This window comes from Cololabis saira, chromosome 8 (genome assembly GCF_033807715.1).
Source record: "Cololabis saira isolate AMF1-May2022 chromosome 8, fColSai1.1, whole genome shotgun sequence".
Taxonomy (NCBI): Eukaryota; Metazoa; Chordata; class Actinopteri; order Beloniformes; family Belonidae; genus Cololabis; species Cololabis saira.
The window spans coordinates 20,477,251-20,498,172 of NC_084594.1; the positions used below are offsets into that span (position 1 = coordinate 20,477,251).

A 20,922-nucleotide genomic window follows, 5' to 3' on the forward strand; every position below is an offset into this window, starting at 1 on the left:
AAATTTAAAAAAACAAAACAATGATTGTTACATCTGCATTGTCTTTTAGATGTTATTTCAAACGAGTGATGATTTAGTGATGATTTAAATAATTAAGAAAAGCCGTTTTTAAGGGGGCAAAGATGACCAGGGAATCCCCACTCTGTCAGCAAATGTGTGAGGAAAATTGCTGGAATGCTGAAAAACATTATTCCTTTCAGACATATTCAAATGTATTTGCATTGGTCTTTGTCATTTCAGTGTGCAAATGGTGCACGGTTAAGCTGGACAGCTCTGATCTCTGATCCCAGTTGACACTGAATGAAAAACATTTTATTTATCAATAGCTGATATAACCACATGGACATGAGGCAACTTTGGGAAAACTTTAACAAGCACCAGAATATGGAGCTACATTCATAGATGCTACTAAAAACTGTGCTGCGTAACGAAGAAGTCTCATTTGAAATTCTGATGAATCAGTGTTGGATTCTGGATATCTGTGTATTTTTTAATAAGACAAAGCTAAACCACATGACCTTCCCGTACTCATATGAGAAGGTGTGGAAAATGTTGAAATGGCAAATACCATCAGGTACTGTTGCAAAATTTAAGACATATTTGCAGAAAGAATGGCACAAAAAACAAAAATGCTCAATTGCTTGATGTCCTAAATGACAGAATGCCTCTGAGTGTTGTGCAAAGGACCGGCAGCATGTTTTACCGTCCCAAAAACCTTGAGGAATCTGTGGCAGTCCTGAAAAGCAAAAATACTTTTATATTAACAAATTGATGTAGACAGAAATTAAGAAAAAGGAAATGTCAGAACCTCATTTTTGCCACAAACAGCAGCTGTTTCTTTTTTTTCTTCTTCTCCAAATGGTGTATCTGATAGCATCATTACAACACTTTTATTTGGATGAGTGGGAGCTGCAGACCAGGGAAGTTCCTGCATGAGCTCTCAAACCCACAAGCTGCATCCGTTAACCCGGAATTCTCCAAATGTTTCTAATTCCCAGCCTAGCTTATTTTTGTCCAGCCTTGAACTCTTCAGGCCACAACGTTCTGAGAGACCCACTCATCCTCAGTGGTGAAGCAAGGTGAGAAATACATAATGCAGAGAGAAACTGAGGGACTAAGATGTCTGAAGTGCAGAGAATGGTGTATAATGTATGCAGCTGTGATGTACGGCCACCAAGGAGCCCCCAGGCAACAGGCAGGAAAGAAACTTTAGAAATGGCCTATTTTCTTAAATATCTCACTGAAATGTTAAGAAAGAAGGAAGCGTGACATTTACTATAAGAACATTTAGGAGGGAGCTAACCTTTAAAATGAACATTCGTTCTGAGCTTAAAGGCTTAGGATATAGAAATAAAACATTAATTACAAGTCACTTTACAATGCTGCAGTCTAAACTGAGAAAGAAAGGAGCAAACTAAACAATACATCACAGTGTGTGTTTGTGTTTTGTCAGACAAATGTCAGAGCCATGCTGTAATGAGAGCGGGTGGAGATTGTAAAGATGAAGAAAGCATGACCAGCTGTCTGTTGCAATAAACGAAGAGGGCAAACAGTTGCAGGCTGCTGCACGGGATCTGTGGGACTGGCTGGGGTGGCATTTTCACACCAACTATCCAAAACAGAGAAGGATCTATACATGTGGAAGGCTGGAGTGCCGTCTTCACCTAATTGTCACACATCTTTTACTCTTCTTCTTTCCAAATATACATTAAATTACATATACTTACATGTACACGACATGGAAAACAGCATAGAGTGCACAATAATCTCCTCGTGAGAAACCTACAGCATCTTGGTGCCCAGCTCAGCTCATGGTTTCCATGGTGACATGAGGCTTTTCCAGGATTTGCATTACAGATGCAGCAAGGCATTCATAAAAACAGTAGGTTGAAAACATCGTCAAGAGGACACGTGACCACACTCAGATGGACATCTACAAATGTGCACCAGTGCTAATCTGTAATGAACAAATGTCTGCATTGGGAGGACTTTGAAAAGCTGGCAAAGTTATGAGAGAAATATGAACGCGAGCAGTTTGTCAAGTAGTACATTTAACAAGCTGCTTGCTGAGGCATCTCTGAATCCCACCTACATCACACGGAGCAGCATACACACACATTTCATAAGAGGCACCAAAACCTCACAAAGAGATGATGTGAACTTCAGTAGAGCAAAAATCTTAATGAAAGACATTTATGTTGTAAATCTTTGGAGGTGGGCTGTCAAATTTTTGGGAATTTATAACCATATTTTTTCACATATACCCAGCTGTTCATGGACTTAATAATTGATATAAACTGTGATTTGTAATTAAAAGAGAACCAGGACACAAATACACTTGTGCTCTCATGACGCTGGCATATGAATTTCCTGAGATATTACTCCAATATTAAATACTTCTTTTCAGACCTTAACCAGAAAAACATATATATATAATTCAACCTTAAACTTAAAAACATACAGGAGACGGACATGTTTTATTCTCCACAAAAAATCCCCCCCGAAAAAAGACCAGTCACTAAATCTTTTCTTGGAAAACCTGACTCCCGCTGTACGAGATAAAAAAAAAGTCTTGTGTGCATTTCATTCTACACATGACTAAGTTTTTGTTGCCATAACAAAGGCACGTTGCCATAGCGTGCATGATTAAACAGACTTAGGTCCCCCACAAAATGTAAAAATCGTAAAAAAAAAACACCAATACACACGTCATTGTGAGTACTCTCCATTGATAGAATGCATTCCATATACTTTTCACTAAACACCACAAGTATGTGTTTACCCGTGACCCTACCCACACATACACACCCACACGCGTACAAAAGAATGTGTAGTCATAATCAAAGGTGCCTGAGAGAAGTGATGGCGTCAGCAAGCGCAATCCTACTACAGTCCTTCCGTGTATATAATCACTCCTATCACCACCAGACAAGCGCTTGAAGTTTATTTATGCAGCTCTGAGTTACAGCAGCGGTGTCACAAAGCTTCACTGCGCTGCTGTTACGTAAGCGTGTTGCATCAAGCTCAGACTTTTAATCACAGGAAAGAAAGAAAGCACAAAAATCTCTTTGGAAAACAAAATTGATTAAACTTTTAAAAGAGTTTCACAGTGAGTCAGGCCCTCAGGATGCTCCTCGCTTTAAACAAAAATACAGGAATAATAGGGAAAGATTTCTGAAAGAACAAACAAATTATACTTTATTGAGCAGCTTGGTGATGATAGATCCAGTGACCTTTTATTGGTCAAAATAAACAAAAAATAAAGATTTTGCTTGTGACTTTGATAAGGTATTTGTTATCTCACCATATTCAGTATAAAACAGGCATCTGACACAGAGCCATTATCGGCCACAGGGGATTACTAACTTCCGCTCTGCTATGGTTCGTAGCCAAACATCCCAGTGGCATAAAATTGGAATGACAAAGACAATGATATGCAAGTGGAACAAAACCCTAAATTACAAACGTGTGTTTAATGTTGCTGCCATCCTCAGGATGTTGGACCTGAGATGTTACACAGTGAGAGAAAGTCTTTAAGACATGAGCAGGTATTATCCAACCCTAGTAGACAAAATTAATATTAAAAAAAAAAACTTCTCTTATAATCATGGGGCCTTGCTTCGATTACCCAGACAGGATGCTCAACAGCAGAGCAACACTTACTGAATAAAAGGCTAAACACATGTCAGACTGGTGGATGATGCTTCACACGCTGCCTATATCCATCCACTCTGCTGTAAACTTGCCGACAGTAAAACATGCTGGTCCAGCCAATCACTGCCATACATGGACATTCTGACCCCAGATTAAAACACGTGAAGCGGCTACCTCTGCTGACCCTCAAAATGTTTCTCCGTGAGGAAACGCTACTATATTTCCTGTCCAGTGGGAAGTCACATTGCTTGGCTTTGTGAAAGAACTCAATCAGGGTGCTGTTTTAATTTCCAGATGTTATCCTCAACACTGTTAATCTTGCCTCCTCTGCTGTTAATGCAGCTGGTGTTGTCCCTGCCAGCTAGTGTAAAAGAGACTGCAGGCAGCCCCGACACACGCCACCCTTTCCCCTTATTTAAAAGTCTCAAGCATTTAGACCGGATGATATATCTACAATGATATTTCTGGGACCTTGTGCTTCTAAATAGCTCAGGGGTGAAAATGAAGAGGTTTGTGCAGAAAAAAAGAGACAATGAAACACATTAGGTGGACCAAATGGGCAGTTGTCCATTGAGAAAGTCATCTTAATAATAATTAATAATATTTATAATTCAAGTCTACTATACTCTCATACTGTACATATTAAACTCTTAGGTGAAGTGTAACGTGGCAACAATCCCGCTTTGTAGTTGAGCTGTGTGTCTGCTCTACGTTCCCCGTCAGGAGCACACTGTCTGGATGCTGGATTCTGTATTGGATGAGGCTGTATTTGGCAGCTGGAAGTCATTTATTGTCTCAAAATAGCAAGTGGAAGTACAGAGACACAATTTGAGCGGTAGCGAGTAGGCACATCGCAGAGACACTGCCAACACTTCATAGGATATTCCCTTCTGACCTTTCAAGTGGCTAATTCCACTCCTTCTGCCCTTTTGTGTTCTTTTCCTTAAAACCATTTCTTCATCTCTTTATGTTTCTATGGCCATACAAAAGCTGCTTCATTTCAGCAACGTCTTCATTATTTAACGGAAAGTGTGTTTTGAAAAGAGAATTGCAAGCTTTTTTGCGATGAGTCTTCGACATCAGACTGAAAGTGTCAGATCACAGTGAGATTAGAAAGCAAATCCTTGGAGATTTGGCAGCGCAGTTGTTTGGGGTTATAAATGGAGGAAGGACATCATCTGGGATTTGCATCTAATGCTGATTTTGATTCGGGAAGAAGGTTGATTTAGAAGCAACAGTAAACAGTCCCATGGTCTCATTTTGTCAACACCCAGTCTGGCATTTTTATTTCTTTTTTAAGTCATTGGTCATTAAATCATGTGCTTGACAGTGTTTGATTTAAAGTATGTAATTGTAAATAGTTGAATTGCTGTTGTATTACATTAGCCAGGGATTGCAGCATATTATATCAAAATTGTAGTTTTTACACTCTAATCTTCCTTAAGCAGCTCTGTTCATGCAAATTATATCCAAAGAATAAACCTTCACACCAAGTTTATCCAGGGTTTCCTCTTTAGTTTGAGTGAATTGTCAGTATGAGGAGTGATGATATAACCCTGCAATAAAAACTGGCAATTACGAGGCTGAAAGGAGGGAAATTCTGCAGTCTCAGAGAAAAACAGATGGAGTCTTCTCCATCAACAGCCAGGAGAAGACCTCACAACCTCCAAGCCTCTACTAAGTCTCAGAAATGCCAGATGGGGACTGACAAAAACTCACAAACAAGAAACAATTTTGTGAAAGTTATGTAGACTAATTTGACAAAAATCTAACGATAAACATGATCGAAACAGGGAGGTATGGAATAAAAAAAAGAATGGTCTGACTATGGCAAAAAAGCAGCACTTAATGGGAACCTTCTTGCTGTGAGGCAACAGTGCTGCCACAGCATGAAGATTAAACGTCCAAATGTATTCAACCGCATCCATCACGCGTTGTTCAGCAGGATCGGGCACATCCAGCCCAAACAATAAGAGATCTTTCCAGGATGAACACAAAGAATATCTTTTACTTTTGTAAACTAATCAGTGAGACTGAGGAGCTCGATAATTCCTGAAGAACAGTTTGAAGAGACATCACAACAAAAATGTCTGAAGAGGAAATACAATTTTCTGTTTGTGAGGATGCGTTTGAGGGTTTGAAGAATTCCAGCGCACCACAAGATTACCACTTTGTTTTGCGTCTGCCTCAGTCTGGAAATCTGCCACCCAGAGAGCCGTTCAGACTTTCAGGTCACTCAGATCAGAGTAGAATATTCCAGCGTCTTCATCTTATTTTGATCAAAGTGTATCACAAACCTTCCAAACTAACCAAATCTCTTCAAATGAAACCAAAGACTTGCCAATTTCATTATTTAAACTTAACTTGCTTCAGCCCACTACTGTAGTTAAAAAAAAAATAGAGATAATAATAAAGTAAATGAATGAAGTTATCCTCTCATCAGTTAGTGGGGTTATCAGTTCTTTGTACTCAGTAATCACAACTGTATCAATATAACATCAAGTTTCCCACATTTCACCAACACTTTCAACTGGATTCAGCCAGAAAACACACTTTCAAAATTGAACAGCTTCAACCATCAGCTATAGATGTTAATTGTGCGACTGTGACCCATGATATCATTACTTTACATAATCTATGACCCATATTTCATTTCCTCTCCTTTTCTGTCCTCCAAAACTCCGTGTCTGATGTCTCAAACCAGAACAAGGAAAGGTGATGAGCCTGTGGTTGATGTCTGGTAGGTAGAGGAACGAGTAAGAAAGAAATGACAGCGGCGCGTAGACTGAGGTTCTGGCAGCAGACTAAAGAAAACAGGGACACTTGGGACTCCTGCCAGGAGATTAGTGGGATACTGACGGAAACTCGCACAATCCACCCACTCTGCATTGACTATCAGCTTTACGGGTTCAGGCGGTATTTCAATTCAGATGGATATGTGGGATCTTCACCGGGAACCTTTTAATGAATAAAAAACGCAGCAGTTACTCATTCATGCGGCCGCAGGGTCTCAGGTGAGGTCCCTGACGAGGATTAGCTCCCAGAGGATTTCCTCTTTTGTGACGTCATCCTGGCAAAAAGAGTCACATACTGGAAGGTGATTTCCTGAGGCTCCTTAGGCTCGCTCAACAACTCTCCTATCCACTGTGCTACTCTTGAATGTAATTACAACAAATGAACATTAGTTCCTCCTCAGTCAGCACACCACAGAGGTCTTAATTACCATCAATATCTTTATTACAATACAGGGATGTGGCCTTTATCTTCACTCACATAATAGTGAAGTATGCGTGTCTCAAGTAGACTTTTGCTGTCTGACGTCAGCATTTTCATTTACATCTGTTTCATCTATTGTTGCATTTGTCAAACTGAATGGCAACTCAAGTTCCGAACATTGAAGTCGTCTCTCTCTTGGATTCAGCAAAGTTAAATACTCTGAGTGTGTAGTGGTTTTTGTTTGTTCCTATCAGTGTCGTTGAATTTATCAGTATGTATCAAGGTGTATTTCAGAAGTGAAACACGTTCTAAAAAAGTTGGCACGGGGCAATTTAGTGCTGGCTAGAGGATGAAAAATAAAAATAATGATGTTAATAATTTAATACAAAAACAGGAATTTCTAAAAATCCATGAACGCCTGAGTTTTAGGATAGAGGATCATTGGTTTGTCAACAAATGTTTGAGAAAATGATTTAAATCTTTCAGAAACAATGTGACTCTGAAAAAGTGGAAGATATTTGCATATTTTCTTCTTCTGTAGTCCATAACATACTGTACTCACTCAACACAAGGACTCTGCATGCAAGGGCGCAAGTCTAAGTTGCAAATAAGAATTTAATCAAAATTACTTTATATATGTCTATTTATTACAAGTAAATATGTGAAGAAATTACCAAACTCAGTTAAGTTGAAGTCCCCCAAGCATCCCTAACCTAAAACTAGCAGCTTTTTGGATTCTTGGCCAAAATGCACATTCATATGCAAATGTCGTCGAGGAAAGGAAGAAGTTGTGTGGCAGGTCAGCCTGCCATGCAGTGAAGTTTCTTGACTGGATAATGCTCAGTGATGAGGAAAACTGGTCAATTGATCTGTAAAGAAGCAATGTCATTTGTCTCTGCTGCCTTTAAGAGTTGAATGTTTGTGACATGTGAGACAGAGAGAGAGCTGAGGCCACAGCAGACACAATGAGGCTGGGCTTTGGCCGCAATCATGCAAAATTTGGCCGTGTTGTAACTTCCTGCAGGGTTCTGGTTCTGCTGAAGTTTAGTGCTGTGTTGTCTATTTTTGGCTTGAAGCTCGGTCATTACAATCTCTTTGCTTTGTTTTTTTTTTAGCATGCTCAATTACCATGGCAATTATACAAACTGGATTTTTAAACTCAATCTGAATTGTCATGTGCTTACTCTGAAGAGTTTTGCAGGTGTACAAGTGCAATTTAACGTTGCACTTGTTGACAGTTGAGCTTCCAGCCATATAGAGTTACCACCTCCTGAGCACTTTGCTTCTCACAGCCACTGCACTATCACACTGACTAGCTGAGTACTACTCTATCGTAACTAAATCTCTCTTTTGATTTGCTTCCTCCCTCAAACTTCCTCTAGTACTCCCTCTGAATGAAAGAGCATCTCTGTTGTACTTTCTGCTGATAAAGAAACAAAACACGCTGGTGTATCTGACAGTTCGCTGGAGGAATATTACATGACTGAATATTGGATGACACAGTTTGAAGTAATCCAATGAAAAGGTACTATACTGCTGTAAACAATCAGCTAAATTACAACATCAATATGCCTGTTTAAAGATGTGTGTGTGTTTCATGGCGGAAAATAAGTGGGAAAATAGCATTCTGAAAAGAAAACCAGAGATAAGATCGGAAGATGTGCAATTTAGTGTATGCATGTGTGTTTGTGTGTGTATATTCTATGACAGCGTATTTATTTATAGAAGTCTCTTGAGACAGGAGTGCTATTACCATGCAAAGGTAGAAAATCTGCTGGGGCCGGCTGTGCAGGATGTCACACTAAGGTGGCTTCATCTCTGCTCACAGGCAGTACCTCATTAGATTGAACAACACTGGATAACAATAAACACAGCATCACGTCTGCTGTCTATGTAAATACTATTGTGTAAATACCATTGACAGAAAAAAAAGAAACAGCAAAACCTCCTCCGTAAAAAACTACCTCGGAGTCACAGTGTTTTATGAAATGATTGCAGATTTTCTTCTTTTTTCGTGCTCAGGCAGAGCTTGTCATTATGACATGTCTGTCATTACTGACTGCCTGTGTGACTTATTCTGTTTCATAAGAACTTAAGAGAGCGGGAGGATGCATTGATCCAGAAATCGAAGTGAACGCCTCATGACAGCTTGTGTCTTAGAGGAGCACCTCACTTCTGGCGTACACTCACTCTTAATGCCGCAGCTGCTCCTTCAGAATCCATGCAGGCAAGTGGAGATGTGAGGAGATCAACAAATACGTCGGCAAACAAAGAAAAGCAAAGACTGCTCTCCACCCGTCATTAGAGGTGCGGCCACTGGGAAAACCTTTCTCATCCTTCGCACTCAAACTACCCTGACCTCATTATCCCCGTAAGCTGCACATGGACCTGCCTCAGAAATCAGTGAAAAGCCCACTTACGTACCACCAAGCATTCAAAGCATTGTGATTTCTTTTAGCTGAAAACCAGTAACAACTGAGTGTGGAAAGCAGTGAGTATACGATGAGATCTAGCTTCGGTTTCTTTTCTTTGCAATTGTATTTATATAAGTCAATTTATAAACCGCATTTGTGTCAGGGAGGATAACACGCTGGAAATGAAGCTTTGTTTAGACCACTTTCATGTTTATCAGCATCCATCATAATGATGCAAGAGGAAAGGCTCACCACAGCATCTATAACCCGACTCTCTCTTTAACTCCTCACGTCTCCCACAGCAGAGTTGATGCCCCACTTTCAGAGCCTCCAGGGGTTCTTGTGTAAATTGAACCTGTTGTTGACCTTTTGTCCCCAGACCTTTTCTTCTGGGTTCTGTATCCGTTTCAGGTTCTGTAATTGCTGTTTGTAAGTCTGGAAGCTGCAGTGAAAACCTGCCGTCAAGTATAAACTTCAAGAGCAGTGGCTGTGAGTGAGAAAACATGTATTTATTGTTGCTCGAATCTCTGGAGTTTTGGGTTGTTTTTCCAAAAATACAGTTTCAGGACTGTCTTTGCAACAGAAGAAAAAAAAACACCCCACATTCTTTTCTTGCTTTCTTTTAACACAACACATCCAGTCATACAGTGACGGGGAGCTAATGGATGTTGAAGGAAGATGGTGACTGCAGCGTTGAACGTCAATCTCCTTCTGTTTATCATGTACCCAGCGCCATCTCAAAGGGAAGGAGACATGGAGACCATTACTGTGGGATAGTGATGACTATTTATTCTTTTTTCCTGGAGAATAAATCATACTCCATCATTAAGAATTTTTACTTTAGAAGTAAATGCAAAAGAGTAGCGTAAATAGTCCAACCAGAGAAAGAGCCAAAGCGCTGAACTTCCTTAAAGTGTCATGTCATTACTTTTTTACATGCAGGATAAGTACCTTTAGCACATGTGTCACACAGAGAAGAACCTGAAAGCCTGGAGATGGAGCTCATCCATAAAAATGATGAGTCAACTAAATTGCAATAAATCACTCAGTCATGCACCTGGAAACTGACCTCTTCACTCCCAGCCTCATGGTTGAGCAATAAAAGAAAAAAATTAGGCAGATGTGTAGCTTCAAGCCAAGTGGAAATATGTAGTAGTTTTGTTTTTCTAATGTCCAACTCTCTGGAAAGTTCTGGTTTACTTTGTGCATGACCACTAAACCCCACATCACACTATCTCTTCTTGAGTAATGTTCTCTCTCTGACACGCTCGTCTGAATAATGAATAAAGCTCTGCAACACGGTAGTCGCGCCTCTGTCCTCTTTCTATTGACCTCTCACCTTTCAAATGTCAGTGACGGTAAATACCTCTTCAGCCACGGTTGAATCAGTGTGTGAGGAATATAAGAAAAAGACAGATGAGGCATTCTACCTAAAATAAAACATGGATTTTGGTGGGTCTGTCCAACAGAGATACCATGTAGTGAGAGTGTGCACTCTGCGTTGCCTCAGCTGGTTTGTGTGATAAGCTAATACGGTGTACTAGATCACCTCTTTCTGTGGAAATGGCAAAGAAAGGTCTCAGGAGGCAACGTTTTTGCAGAAAATATGTGCTTAACTGGAACAAGGCGAAAGGAGCCACTTAATGCACAAGAAAATGTACATCCTACAGGAGAATGCCATTATTTCAAGGAGTTCTGTACAAACAGCAAACGGCTAGGTTTTATGAGGAAGGGAAACAAAACTTTCTTGCTAGAGTTTGTTTCTGTAGGCTGTATTACATTGTCAACATTTGGTGGCATGTTAGTGCATATTTTGACAGCATGGGGCAGTTCTTGTACACCTTGCAGGGTATCCTGTTTGGTTCAGGCAATGATTTGAAGTGACATTTCTCTTTCTCCATGAAAAGGTTGACCTCTGACCTTTTAGGGTATGACTCATCAAAATGGGAAAAGGTCATTCAGTAATTCTTTAAATGGTTTTCCAGCATTTATACATCTGTTTCAAGCTTTCCAGGCTTCTTCTCCTCCAGCAGGTTTCAGGTATTCTTGGAAGAGTCCTGGAGTTCCTCTGAATCCAATCTGATATCCTCAGGTTTTAGCCAGTCTGAATTTTATCTGGTCTAAGAGACGATCTTTCTCAGGTTCTTCAGTCATGTTTTCTCCTTTACAAATGTAAAGACTACCTCTCCATGATCTCCTAACTCATCCTTATCAGACCAGAATAAATTTGCAACTGGATCCTTCTTTGCTTTGCTTTTGTGAATAAGCAAACTTTTTAAGTAGCTGTGTGACGATCCATCAATCTACAATCAATGGATTGATTTAATAATCAACTACCCATCAGCACTGACACAAAATGAAAATATCAAGCAGATATCAATAGATGTAATTCTCATCAATGCCTTTAGCAGCCTTTTTTTTAATTAAAGGAATAGATTGTGTTAAATTTAACTTAATCAGCTTAAATCAGTCAGTAGCTCCTTAATTGAATCAAAGCAAATCAAATCAAATCATATCAAAATCATCTCATGGCATATTTTGTAATATTGCAAACTTCAAATCATGATCTGGTTAATCAATGTATTATTGTATTGTGCTTAAACTTGGGATTTATACCCCTGCTCTTCAGGATGCCATATTGGTCCAACAACAGCCACATTTCAAAAGGATCTCCTGCTCGTAAGTCAAAGTTATTCCACTTGATTCCCTGAAGTCGGTCCCCGTTGGTTCACCTTCCTTCCTCTCTATTGGTGGAAAGCCACTAACAGACGTCACGAAAGATTGTTGTGATCAGAGTCACTTTCTGGACCAATATGGTCATTCCCTCCTGACAGACCACCTTCCTTGTTCACAGCAGCTACCTGTTACTCACCTAACATGGGTAACAATTAAACAAATGTTTAAACAAACCTAAAACATTTATCACTGAGTTGTAAGTCATTCAAATTACAATGTTTCTCCGTTGACACTTGAGGGAGATTTGGGGATTTTTAGCTACTAAACACTGCTGTTTCCATCTGTCCTTATTTCTTTCTTTTTCCAAACGTTTTTTTTTTGTATGTAGCATAAAATATACAGCTGCTTTTTAAGGGCTTTCTCCACAAGTAACCATTTTTGCTTCAGCAACTGCTGCTACTGCAGATGATTGTAGTGAAGCTTCTATTTAGCTTTCACATACACATAGTGATGTAATGGCTTGTTGTTAAAGTCATTTACAGTGACTAAAGTAAACGTTCCAACAAAAGCACATTTCCAAAGTATTATTGCTTCTGTTACCTCAGAGCTCCAGTGTTGGTGTCTGCGATCATAACTTCCAGTGGAAAATGTCATGCTCTCACACAACCCTTAATCTTACATAACCCTCTTCCCACCCACGGTGGTCTAACCAAGGGTGTTTAAACAGACAAAAAAAGGGAGTCATTTCATCAATTCATTATTTGAATCAGTCTCCTGTGAGCTAAATCTGTGAAACAATATATAGCCACAAGGTTGAAATTGAATAATGTATAACTAGTCTGTGTTTTAGGTCATTGCGGAGACAAGTAATCAGTCAAACATGAAAGAGGTCCAGGGGGGGACGACAGTCGCTGGCAGGCAAATTGAGCATTTTGTATATGTTGGTAACACAGGGCCTCCATTGAAGAGGAAGGTAATTTATAGGTCACAGGAGCTGAGCGGTGCCCTTTGTAACATGTGTGTAGAAGAGCACATTTCTTCAAGTTCACAACTTTGGGGCAACAAAGCGGCCACATAGTTTTCATAATGAGCTTCAGCTAAGCGTTAGGTCTAATGCATTGAGGAAGGGGTGGTTGCAATGGAAATTCTTTGAAGTCCACGATAAATCATTTAGGCTTAGCAGATAAGATGCATAAGGAACACCCTCACCACAACACAAACAATTTAATCCTCATCTCTGCTGTTCACAGATGAACAGATTTTCTGTATAGATTAGCTGCCACGATGATGATACTACTTCCTGAGTTTCCGTTTATGCACTTTCACAGGCTAATCAAAGGCACGTCTCAAATCAATAATGCTAATGTTTTTCTCTGTTTAGTGCACAGCGTCATTAGAGTCTGTGTGGTTGCATTTAGGAAAAGAGTTACTTCTTTCAATCGTAAAGAGGAAGGAGAAGAGGAAGGCTTTCAGCATCTCAATTTTCTTTCCCAGAGACTAGAACTGGTGTTAAGTGCAAGAAAAAGGTATTATTATAGCCCGACTATTATCTCTATGTATTTATATTAATATAATAATCATATTTCTTGACTTTTTTTTAGAAGCTTTAGTTAAGACTTTGTTCAATAATGAGTGCTTAACCTGGATTGAAATATTAAGAGGAAGAAATACAATGGTGGAAAACTTAAACATGCAAAGAGAATGCCAAGAGAGCAAGGATGACAAAAAGACACAGGGGGCTCTGAATCTTTCTTTCAACAAGCCAAACCATCCATGTGACTCTGACATAATGTGATATATGGCACTGCAATCATTTTGGTTGGAGCTTGGCGAGTGTGTGTTGTAAAATTAGGGCTATTCAAAGCTCACCTAAGCACAACCTAAGAGTGTCTGCAACCCAGCAACTAATCTTGAAAACAACTCATAAAATACACACCATGTGATTCCAAGCATGGTTGTTAGAGTACACACAAAGACAGAAAGAGACATGGAGGGACAGAAACACACAGCCATAGAAAATGTTCAGCTCCCTTTGTTAGGGTCGCTGCTGGGAAAGAAAATAGCGTCCGCACAGCAACAACTACCCTGATAGCCGCGCACAACTTATGACTCGGTACGGGAGGTCAGCATAACCGACTGCACAGGGATCATCAGGAGCAGTTAGAGGGAAGTCACACGTCTTTGACCTTCTCAAATAACTGGTCACTCACCAGAATGCTCACTTTCTTTATCATAGATATCCTTCAAACCTCACAAAAACCATTCGTCAGTCTAAATGTGTTGAACATGCAGCAGGTGACAAGGCTCAATACACTGTACCGAACCAGAGCCTGGACACGCACGCACGCACGCACGCACGCACGCACGCACGCACGCACGCACGCACGCACGCACGCACGCACGCACGCACGCACGCACGCACGCACGCACGCACGCACGCACGCACGCACGCACGCACGCACGCACGCACAGTGGTCTTTCCAGAGTGTGCAGATTGGAGTCCAAATGATCTAAGTAAACATTATTGTTTTATATTTTAACAGGGCCTCCACACTCAGAGACTACCTCTATCCTGTTTCCAAATTAAATTACCATTAGTTTATCATGTAAAATATGATATCCTCTCAGTATCAAGCAATTTTAGACATACAATTCTGTCCTTTTTCTTTTTTGTAAATTAAAGTGCATTTTCAATGTCTCACAGCTCATATGTTTGTGATGGGATGTTGTTTCAAGGTGGAAACACAACTATAGCATAAACATTGTTTATTAGTATGAAATGTACATTTATGACAACATCATTCAGTGCAAATAAAGACATTTCAAAGTTTATGTTGAGAATAAACCCCCTGTGAATGTGACTGTGATTTCCCTGAGACTCAGCTGCACCGGAGGAACATTTGGATGCGGGAACACATTGTATTATTGGGAGCTGGTTTCACTTCGTACCACTGGCCCATATTAAGGTAAAAATGACAACACACATAACCCAAACTGTTCTGCCTCAACAGCGGCTTATCTTTTATTAATGAAATGACCTGCAAGTTTTTCCTTTGTATATGGTGAAATACAAACTCAAGTAGGAGTGAAATTTATGAGTAACTCTCCCACACATTGTGTCCATTACTGCTGCTTTGTTGTGAAGAACGAGTTGTTGTGGAGAAAGCACAGGCGCTTGTGTGCCAGTTCAGGGAGATTATGACCTCCAAAAGTCCCAGAATTAAAACATCCGGTACTCTTTATTTTGGATCTCTGGTATTGAGTCAAGCCTTACTAATATGCAATAAAAAAATGTTTCTGCCTCGAAAAATAAACAAGGTGCAATATGTGGTCGGAAGGCAACCATTTCACGGCTGTAACTTTCCAATTATGCTGACTTAGTCTCAACATCACATTGTTACTGTGCTTTATTTCATATAGAAAACAAATCACCTGCCTCCCTTTCTCATCTGTCACCCAGAGATTTCTCAACCCCAAACTGAACATACTCTGCATCATGTATAATTCTAACGTGAGGAAAACAAAGTTGTCCATGAGCGTAAGCAATGTAGTGTGAAAATAAATCCGAACTGCATGACAGAGCTGCTGAGAAGATGCGAGCCAATGTTAAAATATACAGAAATGACTGTAAAGAGCCAAACATGCTTGTTAACCTGTATAACAACCTCTATAATATTGCATAAGTATATTCCTAAATGATTGTACTGTGGACTGTGTCATGAGCATATTATGAATTTGCAAGGTAAACATTGTTGCATAAGAAGCTAATACTCTTTTTATGCTCCTGAACCTCCTTTATAGGTCCAAGTTATTTGAGCTCAGCGAGCAGAACCAGAGTTGGGCAAATATTCACCTTCAAATGTAAATATTTGCTTATGCAGTCAGGTTTTTCTGGGTTGGAAGTAGGGACAGTGGGGATTTTATTCATCCATTCAGATCTGTTACTAGTTGGAAGATGATGCATTTGTTTACCTTTAAGAGGTGCCATATACTCCAGATGGGAAATATGTATTGCAGTATTATCAAAAGTGATATAAAATTAATGTAGTAATCAACTTCCAAAACATGCAGAATTAGTTTCCATTCATACGGTGTATGCTTTAACGGAGAAAACTTATTTCATGGCCGATATTTCTGAAAAGCCTGAATACCAAGCTCAAGGTATCAGGTTTGATGGTCAAAGCAATTTGACTGAATACTTAAGAAAAATAATTAAAAGCTTCAGTAACTCAAGGTCAGAGAGGAAGCAGCTTCTTTAAATAGAGGAGCTCCATAAATTATGCACCAACTCCTGTTCAAAGAGGTGTTTGAAATTTCTTTGAGTAAAGATTTGACCATCACATCTTGTTTCTAGAATATATTAACATGCAATTCAATACAGAATGTCTTCTTGATGTATCTTTGAGTGAGATACCATTTTCTGAAACGTAAAAACAACATAAAGCTATTTTGTTCAACTGTAATAATAAATAACAAAATATTTTTTTGATTAAATTTTAGGCTTTTGCATTATGATCTTCCAGAAACAGTTGCACATTTATTATATGAAATCTGAAAGAAAGGCTTTAGATAATGTGCACCACTTGTCCATGTCACTATCTCTATCTTTAAAACAAAAGAGTGACTACAGAGTGCATAATTTCTTAATATCCACAGTCCCAAAATAGCTGAGCTGGTAATACACATATTCAACACTTTATGTGAATTTGACGCAATCAAATCCATAACCGCTTAATTCATATAAAAGAGTTGTTAACATGACAGCACTCATTGATCCAGAAAATATAGTTCTCTAGATCCTGTGAGCTATGAGTCCATTAATGAGCTGGATGATTGAATACTGGACTGGATTGAATACTGTAGGCAGATGTGGTAAATGAAGCCAAGAGGGCTGGCTGAGGAGAGGAGGGTGGGTGTCATGTGAAGGTCTAAAAATATGTATTTTGCACAGGAATGTTCCCTGCTATGCTGTCAACTCAACAGTAAGTGATGAGGGTCTTTGATGCCACTGAGGAACAAACATTCACTAAACACCTGGAGATACGGCATGCTGTCACCACCAGCTGACTACATTCAGACTGAAGATAATAAAGGGAAACAATAAAGGTTGTCATGTTTTTGAACAAAGTGAAGCAGAAAGAACAAAAGGCTTTAATCAGCTCAACAGAAAAATAGCACTCGTTCCTCATCCCCCCTCTGGAAATAACACCTAGCCTATTTTCTATTATTTGTGTGAAAAGGATGGCAAAATGATTTGCCAAACTCTTGCTAATCAATACAGATCGAAAATACCAAGCAGATGTCTTTAATGTTCACCTCTGAGTATAACAAAATATTTTTCTCATTCCCTGTATTCTGGAGGTGGGAAAATACTTATTCAATTTCAAAGAATGTCTAGATCAATCATCATGCTCTGGTGGTGCTGCTTCACACCACCCATCACCCCCAAAAAATGTAAGTAAAGGACTTCTGTTCCCCTTATTGCCCTCTAAGGTTTGCTTACTACGTTTTGTTGATCACCCCTGGCAGGCAGTGGCGTCAATTCAGTCGAAGCTAAGGTATGGCAAGGTTACGAGTCACAGAACTTAACTAGAGTATCAATCAACACGTCCAGCAAATACTCATCACACAAGTCTGCTATGTAGCTTATCTGTGTGGTCAAGAAAACTGGAACTTTTTCAAATGCAGTCTCGCTCACTGCAAAAACTAAAAATCTTACCAGGAATATTTGTCTTATTTCTAGTCTCATTTTTAGTCAAAAAATCTCATTACACTTAATCAAGAGTCATTACCAGAAAAATAACTTGTTATTTGACCATTTTCACCTGTTTCAAGTAAATTTTCACTTGAAATAAGTAGGAAAATCTGCCAGTGGGACAAGATTTATCTTCTCATTACAAGCAAAACAATCTTGTTCCATTGGCAGATTTTTCTACTTATTTTAAGTGAAAATCTACTTGAAACAGGTGAAAATGGTTGTTTTTGAGTCTTGTCTTAAATGTAATGATTTTTTTTTTACTAAAAATTAGACATTTTAACTAGAAATAAGATAAATATTCTTGTTAAGATTTTGAGTTTTTGCAGTATAATAACTAGTGAAATCGATCATGTTGTTCTGATTTGCATTTGTAGTTATTCTATATGTATTAAGTAATAGAATAATCAATACAAAGAGACACAGAGTAATTCCATAAATGTATTTAAAAAAACAAACATTTCAATTTAACCTTTGAAGCAAAGGTGTGGCTGCTGCCATACCTTGCCATACCCAATTGACGCCCCTGCTGGCAGGGTGGCATTAGTGAAAGCGTGATTACCTTAGCAGCAAACGATGAGCTTGGCTTCTCCAAGAGGTCCCAGAGTTTCTTTCTTTTCTCCGAGCAGCATGTGGGACTAAACTCCTCTCCATCCCTCTCCCTCATGTTTTCGGCCTCTCGTTTAAGCTCTTCGTTCATTTGCTCCTTCTTCTGGTGATACCTGGCCTGGCAGCAGGACTCCAGGTAGATCTCATCGATCCCCCAGAAGTCCAGCTCTTGGCTGAACGAGAGGGCGCACATTTCCTCCATCATGTGCAACTTTCCAGTGCGGTAGAAGTTCAGAATCGAGGTGAAGGCGCCCGGGTGTCTGTCGAAAAAGTACTCGTTCTCATCCAAGCTGTAGTCGTCGCATATCTCCATGATAGAGTCGTGGGTGTTACAGTCCCTCAGTTTGCCCAGCCTGGTGCGGGGCAGCCTGTCCAACGTCCTCCACATAACTTCGTGCAGAAGCCCCCCGACATTGAGTCTCACTTTCCGGGTATGGGTTTTGATACGAATGATGTCGATGGTGTCCGGTGGCACCGTGGTGCCTATCCGTGCCCCTGTCTTGATCATCTTCGCTCAAGTCAGTTGATTACTTGAAAAAAGATTGGAAGACGCAGGTGTGGTAGATTAAGAAGACATTGTCTTGAAGATGACAGCATCAGGGCCCCCCTGCGTTTCTTGTGGCTAAAAAATAAAGAAAAGAAACATTATTAAGGGGCTGCTGAGCGGGCATTGCTGGTGTCCTACAGTAACAATGTCAGGTGGTTTATCCACTTATCAGAGAAGCAAATAGATATTTTAATCAGCTTTAAGAGGCATAGCCGCTTTTCCTGCTGACACGGTCCGGTGGGGGTGAAGACCGGGCCAATGATAACTGGACTGTGTGTGTGAATGTGTGTGAGCGCTGTCCGGTGCTGAAACAGCCCAGCTGTCACTCCGGACTGTCGCTGTCCGCGGTGCTGAAAGGTGAATCAATCCCCCTTCCAAGTCCCAGCGTTATGGACTATGATGGAAATGCATAGCTGAACTGCTCTAGAGTGGTATAAAGCCTGATTTATGGTCCCGCGTTAAATCGACGCAGAGCCTACGCCGTAGGGTACGGCGTAGGGTATGCGGCGACGCGAACCCTACGAGTCAAGCCTTACTAATGTGCAATAAAAAAATGTATCTGCCTCGAAAAATAAACAAGGTGCAATATGTGGTCAGAAGGCAACCATTTCACGGCTGTAACTTTCCAATTATGCTGACTTAGTCTCAACATCACATTGTTACTGTGCTTTATTTCATATAGAAAACAAATCACCTGCCTCTCTTTCTCATCTGTCACCCAGAGATTTCTCAACCCCAAACTGAACATACTCTGCAGCATGTATAATTCTAATGTGAGGAAAACAAAGTTGTCCATGAGTGTAAGCAATGTAGTGTGAAAATAAAATAAATCCAAACTGCATGACAGAGCTGCTGAGAAGATGCGAGCCAATGTTAAAATATACATAAATGACTGTAAAGAGCCAAACATGCTTGTTAACCTGTATAACAACCTCTATAATATTGCATAAGTATATTCCTAAATGATTGTACGCCGTAGGGTACGGCGTAGGCTCTGCGTTGGTGTAACGCGGAACCATAAATCAGCCTTTAAGTGGGGGACGCGAATTTCAACAATGATTAACAAGCCATAACATACTGTGCTGTCTCCCGAGACTAGTATGATAGTTTTTCAACTTAATTGTAAGTGCAGTGCCATTTTCCGGACATTTTTTTTCAAATATGAACTGTTATTGGCACATAACCTAAAATGTTTGCATCAAATTCCATATTCAAACCTTTCCTTTTGGGGAAATATTGTAATAAACGTGCATTCCAACTGTATGGCAGCCAGCTGCGCGAAATAGCCTACAGACAGAACATTTCGGATAGAAACCAACTGCGCTACAAAGTCATAATGCTCACGGTAGTACTGCAACTCGAAGCTAAAATATGTTTAAGCATGGTAAAGAAATAAATATGATACATACGTGTCTTCCTTATTTCCCCATTCACTTCAGTGACCGACGGCAACATTTCATAAGTAAGTGCGTTACAACTTATTAAGCCTGTCAAGGTCTCCGACGCTCGTTAGGGAACTGATGGAGACATCATGGGTTACGCACCGACATGTTGAAAATGTTAGGTATACAGGTATAATAATGAACAAATCTGCCCTGTGCACCACTCCGGGAGCGAATCAACAAGTAGAGTATTGGGTTTAACAGAGGATGCTCTCGGTGTTTCGCCTCTGCCTCTGCAAGGCGAGTGTGCTCCGGACGGCGCCTGTAACAGTGAACGGGATGCTGCCGGGACTGATCCTCTCCTCCAGCAGCCTGTGTGGAGTTAACCCTCACACAGCCAGCGAGTCTAACTGTACCTCTCCATTGTGCGCAGGGCTGCAATTTATCATGCCAAAGTGGAACTACACTGATACAAATATTGTGCTTGATCTACTTAAAAAAAAAAAAATAAGTCAACTTTTTGCATGAGATTATTATGTAGATCAAGAAAGACTAGTCTTTGTATAAACTACTTAATTTTTTGTATGTAAATAATACATTTTGTAAGTACAGTCAACTTAATTGTGTTAGGTTTACTTTATTTATCAAAATTAAGTTGACTTTACTTGC

General features: G+C 39.9%; 1 protein-coding gene across 1 annotated transcript in view; it reads right to left on the minus strand.

Annotated features, from left to right (window-relative positions):
- The window catches only part of LOC133448507 (potassium voltage-gated channel subfamily B member 1-like), a 40,479-nt gene extending 19,920 nt beyond the window's left edge, over positions 1-20,559 (minus strand). Inside the window, exons 1-2 of the mRNA XM_061727100.1 lie at positions 20,281-20,559; positions 18,278-18,946 (exon numbers count right to left, since the gene is read on the minus strand). Of these exons, the coding sequence (XP_061583084.1) occupies positions 18,278-18,832 (555 nt within the window). The 5' untranslated portion in view covers positions 18,833-18,946; positions 20,281-20,559. The remainder of the gene's footprint in view (positions 1-18,277; positions 18,947-20,280) is intronic.
- Between the last annotated feature and the right edge of the window lie 363 nt (positions 20,560-20,922).